General features: G+C 49.8%; 1 protein-coding gene and 1 pseudogene across 1 annotated transcript; one reads left to right on the top strand and one right to left on the bottom strand.

The window, feature by feature from the left end:
• The first annotated feature begins 2667 nt into the window (after window positions 1-2667).
• Window positions 2668-3721, top strand: LOC133063961 (sorting nexin-12-like; annotated as a pseudogene).
• Window positions 3722-8002: 4281 nt separating this feature from the next.
• Window positions 8003-9119, bottom strand: HBZ (hemoglobin subunit zeta). The gene is made up of 3 exons (XM_061153894.1): window positions 9025-9119; window positions 8286-8490; window positions 8003-8131 (listed from the first exon to the last, which is right to left on the bottom strand). The coding sequence occupies exons 1-3, from the start codon at window positions 9117-9119 to the stop codon at window positions 8003-8005; spliced, it is 429 nt and encodes a 142-aa protein (XP_061009877.1).
• Window positions 9120-10885: the final 1766 nt, after the last annotated feature.

Below are 10885 nucleotides of genomic sequence, written 5' to 3'. Positions count from 1 at the left end.
CTCCCGTCTGTCCTGGAGATAGCTGCTCCATCCTTCCTTCCTGAGGTTCAGACCAGTGACCCCAGGCCTCTCTGACCGTCATTTCTCACCCCTGAGCCCTGCTGTGGCTTCCGACCCTCTGTGAAGGAAGCCCCCGGCTCTGCCTCCCTCCTCTGTCCTCCTCCAGGCCCTGCCCTGCCCCTCTTCTAGCCTGCTCCATCCTCCCCAGGCCTCCCTCCGGGAAGGTCCTCCTTCAGATGTCACCGTGTTACTAGGCCCACACTGACCACCCCATTTACAATTGCAACTCCCCCACCTGGCCTGTCCAGTCTCCAACTTGCTACACTTTTCTTTTTTCCACAGAAAAACATGTGTTTATTACCCACTAGAATGTAAGCTCAGAAAGGAAGGGAATTTTGTTTTGGTTTTTTTGTTTGTTTTGGTTTTGTTTCCTGGTCTGTGAAGCCTCCTGGACAGTCAGGAGCCCAGAGATGGCTCCCCGCAAAGAACTATCTAGTGACCCAGGGGTCTTGTGCCTCAGCCCCATGCATGCACTGACGCCGTCTTCCCGAGCGAATGCCGCTGCCTGCCCTGCTCCTGGGTGAGCTGGGCTCGGGGCTGGGGGTCAAGGAAGGCTGGCCGGGGCCTGCCCGAAGGTGGATGAGGGGGCTGGCCTCTGTCCTCACAGAACAGCAGGCCCACCAGCGCAAACGGTGCCGGTTCTTTGGAATGTGAAGGGTTCCCGGAGTCTCCTGGCCCTGTGGAGAAGCTGTAGCCTAGAGAGCGGGGATGCAGCTATGGTCACAAAGTCCACTGGGGCCGAGGCCCGGGCCTCAGGAAAGAGACTCCTCAGACTCAGGCCGCTCCCCTCTGCTGAGGCCCGAGACCCAGCCCCTAGGAGCTCCAGGACAGTGAGGTGCATGGGTCCACATCCTACAGCCATGCTTTTGGGCAGCAGTCCCTGTGGTCAGAGTCCTCCCTGGAGGAAGGGAAGGAGGCATCTCCTTTAAGAGAGGCTCTGCAGCCCTGACCAGACCCTAAAGTCAGGTGAGCAGCAGGCGCTGCCTTGGGCAAGCTTGTGAAGGCCCAGAAGCTCCACGCATTCCTCCTGGGTGATGTATGACCTTCTAACCAGTGCCAGACCACTGCTAACTGCTGGGTGCCCCGCCCAGGGCAAGAAGACACTCCTGCTGAGGAAGGTGTGCAGAACAGGATGAGGGCAGCAGGTAAACATGCCGTGAGAAGGAGAAGGGTCGCCCTGGACACCTGGGTTTTCTCCATGACGCCTGTGCACTCCTGTGGAACATGACATCAGACTTGGCCACTGTAACTGCAATGCTCCAGGCAGAAAAGCACTGTCCAGACAGAGAAAACAGGGGCCACTCCCACCAAGAGAACATCCCGACGGCCCCCGTGCTGGCTGATGAGCAGCTGCTGCTTTTCTGTCAGTCACAGTATTGCTCATCTTCAGGATGAGAATTACTGAGACATTCGATTGTAGGATGATTCCCACCTCCCGGTTCAGTCCAGAGCTAGCCTGCTTCCTTGAGCCCAGGCTCAGTCCTCTGACTCAGATACAGGGCTCCCCACGGCCATGGTCTTCTCTGTGGCCGTAAGTTAACAGGCCCAACTCTGTTTGGCCGTGGCCGTGTTCCAGGTGTTCTCTGGCTGGAGAGAGACAAGTGGCATTGCCATCAGAAAGGAGAGAGCAGGGAAGTGGTGTAAGTGGAGCTCAGAGGGGTTACAGTTTTAGATAAGGTGGTGGGGAAGATGGTGCTGAGATGGGGATTCTGAGCGAGTATTTGAAGGAGCTGGGAGAATCAACCACAAGATGTTTGGGGAAGAGAGTGAGTGGTGCCAGGTGCAAGGGCCTGAGAGGGCCCAGGCCTCTGTCATCGTCTGGGAGACAAAAAGGAGGCCAGCGGCGGGGTGGAGTGACAGGTGGGGAGCGCGCTGAGTTCAGGTCTGGCACGTAGCGAGCAGTATGCTGAGCCGCTGTGGTCCCTCCACCCGGACCAATCATCGCTAACATTTGTGTTGTCAGTGTATATGGGGATATGTCTCAATGTGTTTTATTTTTCTTCCAAACACTATGGACACGTGTGATGACATCATGTCTCTGTGTAAACTTGAGCACAAGTCTCCTAGAATAAGGAGATCCTTCTATATAAATAACCACAAGCCTTTCCTCAATCTAAGTGAACCAACAACTTCTCTTTGCACTGAAATTCCCTGTTCATCCCCCACACTTTCTCAATTTGTTCAGGTTGGGATCTGACCCAGGTTCTCATGTAGCTTTCAGTTGCCTATTCATTTTTTCCTTCCAGAAGCTCCCCACCCCATACCCACCGTTCCTTATCAATGACTGCAGAACAGTTCAGGCCAGCTGACTTGTAGAATATTCCACTTGTGGGTTGCTCTGATAGTTTCCCTGCAGTGTTATTTAGCTGGTTCCTTTGTCCATGTGTTTCCTGTACCCTAGAAGTCAAATCAAAAGACTTGATTAGGTCAGGTTAAAACCTATTGACAGTGAAAGGGCAACTCACAGAATGGGAGAAAATATTTGCAAACCACATATCTGATAAAGAACTGTATCCAGAATGTAGAAATAACTCTTACAACTCAACAACAAAAAGAAACAACCCAATGAAAAATGAACAGGGACTTGAATAGACTTTATCCAAAAAAAAAAAAAGGAATAACACATGAAAAGATGCTCAACTTCGTGACTTGTTTGTGAAATGCAAATCAAAACCACAATGAAGCCCCCGGTCCAGGTCTCTCCTTTGGAAAGATGTCAGACATGGCAGTAGCTAACACCCAGACCCTTAACTTGAAGCTGCAGGAACTGACCAACGCTTATAGGCTGCCAAGTAACTTTCTGGAGATCAACATCTTTAATCCACAGACGGCAGGCGTGGGCTGTGCTCGCTTTACCCACCTATGAGATTTGCATGTGGACAAAACTACCTGTTTTCAGACTGAAGGAGTCCTGTGTATGATGGTGCTGCAGTGACTTTGAGTGACTAAAAATGAGCTGGAGCAAGAGAGAAAGATTGTATTAATAGTCCCACCACTGCATGGGAAAGCCTTGAAATGGCAGCTCCCTTTTCGAGGAAACAAAAGGGTCTTTGAGGAGTCCTTTATGAAGAAAGGAGATAGGGCCTCAAACAGTTTATTAGCAGAATTTCTAATAAATTGGATGGATGCTGGGCATCCACTAGCTCAGAAGGAACGCTGCCTACACATGTTCCTGCAGGAGGAGGCAACTGACAGGAACTACATCCCCGGGAAGGTGTGCCCAAAGGAGCCCCTCTCACTACTGGCCCTCTAATTTCCTGCTGAAATGACATTGGTTGTTACACTAAGCCTCTCTCTCTCTCTGATCTAAAGTTGGCTGTCCATGCCGTAGCCTGATAGACCGTGTGGCATTGTGTTCCTTGGCACCTGACTGTACCTTGGGTGCTCTGCTAGGATCCTCTTCTCTGAGGAGAGGTGGAAAACACAGGCAGATGCCCTTTGCGTTGGGTTGAGGTCGGTGGGGATTGCACTAGAAGGCAATCTCTTGGGCATTTCACGTGCCAGAGGCTGACCCTGGTGGGGGTGCATGTGCTGGTGGGGCCCTTGGATACATACTAATGCTGCAAGTCCAGGGGATTTTCTGTCTTGAGCTTAGCCAGGAACAAAAAGCAGGGAAGGACCCTGCCTTTCCTGCTTGCATGAACTCTTTCCTTTCGGGGAAGGTGGCAGAGACCTCAAAGCTCTCATTTTCTCCAGGCCCATTCCCAGTTTTGTCAAGAGTTTCCTTTGTTGTACTCTCTCTCGAGAGACCTTGTTGCTCTTCATGGCAGTGATTCTGAGGACTAAGCTGTCTGTTGTGTGGAGCGAGGTGTGTGGGTTTTCTGGGCCCATCATCATGGCTGCTTCAAGGTCAGGAGAAAGCTGTAGGGTAGTCGAGGGGATCCCGTTGCCTAGACCCCCTCCTTTGTGGCTCGCTACTCTAGCTGCTGGTCTTTGCTCACCAGTAGGTAAGGCAGTATGGACTGGGCCAGCAGTTCTGCCTCCCCAAGCCCTTGCTACTTTATGGGTTAGTTTTGCAGGTTTGGTGGCTTGAGGGCTGGGGGAGACTCGCCATGGCCAGGTAACTCCCTGAAGGGTGGGAGTGGGTCATTTTCTAGGTACCTCCCGGTGGTTGGAAAGGGCGTCAGAACGCTCTGCACTTATTTTCCATGGGACCCCAACATGCTCCCCAGAAGCTGAGCTAGCAACTGGTGTAGATTTCCCAAATCTTAGAGTCTGAAGCAGCTTCTTGAACCTGGCAACTTTCCTGGGCTTCTGTCTGGGAGGTGGTGGTTTGTTAGCTGGGGCCCGATATCTATCCCAAGTGGTGTTAAAAGTGAGGGTTCTTTGCTCAGGCTCCCTGTCCTGGGAGGACTGGAGTTCTTTATATAGGGTCTCAGGGAAAAGGGTTACTGGTTCTGACAAGACCCTGATTGGAGAGATTAGGTTTGTGTTTAGAGTCCATCCAAATGTTGAAGTTCCCTAAGACCGATCAGCTCTCCAGTTCTGGGCTGAGCAGCCCCCTGAGAGAGGCTTGCTCCCTTTCCCACTTTTCCAGTGTTGGTGTTGTTGCTGCCTTTTTCATCTGTATCCTCTGTTACTGACCTTTTTTTAAGTTAAAAATTTCATTATACACAAGTGCTGGGAGCCTGGCCCCATTTCTGCTGTGCGTGTATCCTGACTTGGGGCTTTATTCAGCAAAATGTTCATTCTTCTGTCCGACAATGTCATACTCAACTCTCTTCATATTAACACACTGAAGAAAAAAACAACCCACAATTCAGAGACTTCCCTGAATTGGTCCAGTGACTAAGACTCTGCACTCCCAGTTCAGGGGGCCCAGGTTTGACCTCTGGTCATGGAACTAGATCCCACATGCTGCAACTAAGCAACCAAATAAATAAAATAGCAAATATTAAAAAAAAAACCCAAAACGTCCACAAAAATATGAAGATCATGCAAGGAGGGACTGAAGAGCCAGGCTGAAGAAGACTAAATGCGAAGTTTGATGTTGACAAATAAAGGCCATTCTTGGGAAGGACAGTGTGTGATGAGATCTGTGTTGATGGATTTGGAGTGGTGTTAATCTGATTTTGGTGGTAGTTCTCTGCCTATGCAGGTGCCCCAGTGGCTCAGATGGTAAAGAATCTGCCTGCAGTTCAGGAGACCTGGGTTTGATCCTGGGGTCAGGAAGATTCCCTGGAGAAGGAAACAGCAACCCACTCCAGTATTCTGGCCTGGGCAATTCCATGGACCGAGGAGCCTGGCAAGCTACAGTCCATGGGGTTGCAAAGAGTTGGACATGACTCAGCAACTTTCATTTCACAATCTCTTGATTTTGGTGGTAGTTCTCTGACTATGCAGGTAAGTGTTCTTGTTGACTTTAGGAAATCCACAGGTGTTTAGGGATGCTGAGAGTATTAAAGGGAGTCATGCCTGCATTCTACTCTCAAGTGACTCAGAAGGAAAGAGCAAGTGAAGGCAAGTTGTAAACTGGGGAATCTTGATGAGTATTTGGGAGTTTTGTCTTCTTAGCATATTTTGCAGGTTTATTATGGCAGAAAGCAAAGAACTAAAGAGCCTCTTGATGAAAGTGAAAGAGGAGAGTGAAAAAGTTGGCTTAAAGCTCAACATTCAGAAAACTAAGATCATGGCATCTGGTCCCATCACTTCATGGCAAATAGATGGAGAAACAGTGAAAACAGTGACAGACTTTATTTTTGGGGCTCCAAAATCACTGCAGATGGTGACTGCAGCTCTGAAATTAAAAGACATGTGCTCATTGGAAGAAAAGCTATGAGCAACCTAGACAGCATATTAAAAAGCAGAGACATTACTTTGCCAACAAAGGTCCGTCTAGTCAAGGCTATGGTTTTTCCAGTAGTCATGTATGGATGTGAGAATTGGACTATAAAGAAAGCTGAGCACCGAAGAATTGATGCTTTTGAACTGTGGTGTTGCAGAAGACTCTTGAGAGTCTGAGGGAGATCCAACCTGTACATCTTAAAGGAAATCAGTCCTGAATATTCATTGGAAGGACTGATGTTGAAGTTAAAACTCCAATACTTTGGCTACCTGCTGTGAAGAACTGACTCATTTGAAAAGACCCTGATGCTGGGAAAGATTGAAGGTGGGAGGAGAAGGGGACGACAGGGGATGAGGCAGGTGGATGGCATCACCGACTCAATGGACATGAGTTTGAGTAAACTCTGGGAGTTGGTGATGGACAGGGAGGCCTGGTGTGCTGCAGTCCGTGGTGTACAAAGAATCAGACACAACTGAGCGACTGAACCGAACTGACTGACTGAGTTATAATTCCCATGTCATCCGATTCACCCACTTAAAACATAGCAGTTCATTTTTAATACATTCACAAAATTGTGCAACTATTACAATTTTAGAATATTTCCATCATCCCCTGAAGAAACCCCATACCCACGAGCAGTCACTCCTATTTCTCCATCTTTGTCTTATTTTTGCATTTGTTTTTTGATAGTTTGAAAATGTCTTAAAATACAAGATTATGAACTTACAGTATCTGTGTTATAATAACAATAAGTTACTGAGTATTAGAGATTCTTTGCACAGCCAAGGTACTATGTTCACAAGTCACTTGGAATAGTTCTTTTTTTCTGGTCGTTAGATTACTACATCCTCAAACAGTTTCATGTAACTTAGTTTCTTGTTCTGATGTTTTTATTTTTTGCTCTTTAAAATTTTCTTTTTGATGATTTAACATGATTCAAGGTCAAGATAGTGAAGAGAGTTAGGCTTGGAGGAGCACACCTTCAACCCCATCCATGTTGCCATGTGTAATCATTTCCAGTTTATCTGTCCATAGTTGCTTTTTGCAAAAATACGCAAACACACACAAACAGATGAACACTTGCAAGGGCACACAGAGGTCAATGAATCATTCACACACATACTTGAATTTCCCCTTCTTATAGAAAAGAAATCATGCTATACATACACCAACCTACTTTTTCATTTTTTTCTTTTTCTTTTTGACTCCGTAAATCCTGGCTATCATGTCACAACCATCATAAGAAATTTTCTTTTTTTTTTTTTCCCATTCCCAGTTCCCTGTAATGTGGATGTTCATGGTTTGTTCTGTCGTTAAATCATTATGGACTGTTTTCCAGACTATAGCAAACTCAGCTGCCCCAGTGGCTCTATGCATCTGTGTCCTGCTCCCACCCATGTTGTAGGGGGGCCACCAGCAGAGTGTGGTCAGTCTTGGGTTTTTGTTCATCAAGTAGGTGGGAAATGGATCCCAGTGAAATTTTTAGTGTTAGTTTGCATTTCTCTTGTTATGAGCAAGGTTGAACCTCTATCCCTTTTCCGCGTCTGATCTGTATCCCCCCACTAGACTGTCAGCTCCACCAGTCAAGAGCTTTGCTGATTTAAGTGGTCAAATGCATGGCCTAGAAAGATTCTTGGGCCTCTTACGGGCTCATAAACAATTGCTTAATGGAGCAATGAATGGGTGGATGAATGAATGAATATATTCAGCTCTCATCTCTTACTGAAATCAGGCATGAACCAGGAAACAGTATTATATATTCCAGAAGAAGAAGAGAGTATACCACCGGAAGCCCCAGAGACAGCTGGAGGGGCCAGCTGGGTTCCAGCGCTGCCTCCTGCCCCATCCCCAAGTAAAGGCCTAGAAGCGCCCTTTCTGCAGAATAGAAAGTGCTCCCCCCAGGTTATGGGAGCCAATCTCTGCCCTCAGACAGAGGGGTCAGTGCAAGGATGCCCGCAGGCCTCCGGTGTGACCCAGGCAGGTCCTGCATCCTCCCTCCACCTCTGCCACCCCCACCCACAGTGGCCCCATTGACCACAGAGGCAAAGTGGACGTTAATTCGTTTATTGGCCCCGTCTCGGGGAAGGCGTGGGGTGGGGTGTGAGACTCCCTGGAGCATCTGGGGGCTCATTCCGTCCTGGGGGTCCTGCAGCGGCCTCAGCGGTACTTCTCCGTCAGGACGCCGGACACGAGGGACAGGAACTTGTCCCAGGCGGCGTGCGCGTCGGCCGTGAAGTCGGCGGGGAAGTGCGAGGCCAACGTGACCAGCAGGCAGTGGGACAGGAACTGGGGCGGGAGGGAGAGCGGTCAGCGCTGGCGGCCCGGACGAAGCTCCGCCTCCGGGACCTCGCCCCGCCCCGGGACCCCGCCCTGGGACCCCGGCCCAGGAAGTAGCCCCGCCCACCGAGACCTCGCCCCGCCCCCGGGGCCCCGAGACCACCTTGAAGTTGACCGGGTCCACGCGCAGCACGTAGGCGTGCAGCTCGCTCAGCTTGGACAGCGCGCTCGCCACGTTGTCAATGCTCTTGACCGCGTCGCCCACGGCGGCCACCACCTTGGAGCCGTGCGCGCGCAGCTGCGCGGAGCCCGTGTGCAGGTCGAAGTGCGGGAAGTAGGTCTTGGCCTGGGGGTAGCAGGAGAAGAGCCTGCGGGCGGGCGGGCGAGTTAGTGACCGCTCTGGGTGACTCTTGCGGTAGTGAGTACTGCGCTGCCCAGTAAGGCCCGGCCACCTCACCCTGACCGCCCGTCTCCAGGTCATTCCTTCCTTCCCTCCCTCCATGTGATTGTGGGGACCTGGGTGCTGGGCCCCGAGAGACACAGGTGACCCTCAGACCGCCCCCATCACCTCCTCCTCCTGCTTCTGACCACCGAGACACTCCTCATGTGCTCATGCTCACTGACCCTCCTCACTGACCACCTCACTGACCCCACCTCACTGACCATCTTCAGTGACCCCCTCCTCACTGACCACCTCACTGACCATCCTCGCTGACCCTTCTCAATGATCCCACCTCACTGACCCTCCTCACTGACCCCTCCTCACTCACCCTCCTCACTGTCCCCTCCTCACTCACCCCTCCTTACTCACCCTCATCACTGACCCCTGTTCTCACTGACCCCTGACCTCACTGACCCACACGGTCCCCTCCAGGCTCCACCCCAGCCCACCTGGTGCTCACCTCTCCAGGGTCTCGGTGCCAATGGCGTCCGCCTGTGTGGAGATCTTGCTCCACATGGACACGATGACGGTCCTCTCAGCTCTGGTCAGAGACATGGTGGCGGTTGAGCGGGAGCTGGGCGCGCTGAGAACTGGCGTCCTGGTGCTCAGTCCTCAGGGTCCCCTTATATATGTGGAGCCAGGGTGGGGGCCATGCTGTGGTCATCATTGGGGGAGAGGAGGGGGCCGTGGGTGTGGATCTCTTATCAGATCCAGTGACCATGGGCGGTCAGGGCCTGGTGGGCTTGGTGGGGTGAGGGGCTATCACTCCGGCCACCCTTGCTGGGCCTGACAAGACTCCAGGGGAGATAGGGGCCCAGTCAGCCCAGGAGGTCATCCTGTGTTTGCAGCCCAGCGCTGCACTTTCTTGTCCATTTCAGAATTGCAGAATGGGAGAAGCCAGAGGAGTGCCCACATACCGGTTCTCGGCTGGCCTGTGCCCCTGCTGGCCCCATTACTGCTGGGCTGGGCTGTGGCTGGACCCACAAGACACCTCCCCCCGTGCCCAATGCACACACTGGCTCTAGGATCCCTGGGTTTCCTCCAAGAAAACAATGCATTCATTGCCTGGTGGGCCCTGAGGAGGGAGATACTGACTGGTTTCTGAAAAGCTGGGCAAGTGGCAAGTAAACAGAAGAGAATTCTTCTAATATCATGTGATTTTAGGTTCTGCAGTGTTGCTCACCAAGTCATAATTTAAACAAAGTGAGGCAGATATGCCTTTCTATTTCAACCTACAATACAATTGATTTTTTTTAGTATGCTGCTCTGTGAATTTTGACACGTGTATGGATTTTGTAACCTCAACCATAATCAGAACACACAGAGCTCTATCACCCCCAAAACTCCCACTGGCTGCCCCTTTGCAGTCTCATCTTCCTCTGTCCCCTAAACTGACACCACCGTACTTCTGTCTTTCTTAACATGTCCTGTAAACGGAAATATACAGCTTGTCAACATACAGCGTGTCATCTTTCAGGACTGGCTTCTTTCTTAGCGTAATATTCTTGAGATACATGCATGTCATTGCTTGTATCAATAGCTGGTTTCCTTTTGCTGCAGAATAGTACTCCGCGGTAGTAATGTTCATTCATTCTCCCGCTCAAGCTGGGGTTTTCCCAGTTTGGGGGTATTACAAGTAAAACTGCTGTGAACATTCTTGTGTAGGTCTTTATGTAAACATGTATTTTTATTTCTCTGGGATAATACCATATCTAGGAGTAGAATTGTGCTAAGTGTATGTTTAACTTAGTAGGAAACTGCTAATCTGTTTTCCGGAGTGGCTTTACCATTTTGCATTCCACCCAGCAATGAAGAGAAGTCCTAGGTGCTGTGTGTCTTTCTCAGCACTTCCACACGTTGGTTGTTCTGATGTTGTGGGGCCATACGACATGCTGGCTTCAGTCTGCATTTCCCTGACAGCCGGTGACATGGAGCATCTTCTCACATGCTTGTTTGCCATCCAGGTTTTCTCTTCACTGAAATCTCTGTCCTGGTATTTTGACCATTTTAAAATTGGGTTGTTTGTCTTCTTACTATTGAATTTTGAGAGTTCTGTATGTATTCTGGATGCAATCATTTGTCAGATATGCACTTTGCAAATATTTCCTTCTAGTCTGTAGCTTGTCGGTTCATCCTCTTAATAGTATCATTTGCAGAGCCGTAGTTTTATTTTTTGATGAGGTCTAATTTATCAAGTTTTTCTTTTAGGATTCATGTTTTTAGAGTCATGCCTGAAAATTCTTTGCCTAATCCCAAGTCACAAAGCCTTTATCTAAGTGTTTTCATCTAAGACTTTTTTCTAAGTGTTTCAGAATTTATGT

Source organism: Dama dama, chromosome 10 (assembly GCF_033118175.1).
Source record: "Dama dama isolate Ldn47 chromosome 10, ASM3311817v1, whole genome shotgun sequence".
Classification (NCBI taxonomy): domain Eukaryota; kingdom Metazoa; phylum Chordata; class Mammalia; order Artiodactyla; family Cervidae; genus Dama; species Dama dama.
The sequence above is the reverse complement of the archived record's forward strand: the minus strand, read 5'-3'. Positions and strand labels throughout refer to the sequence as shown.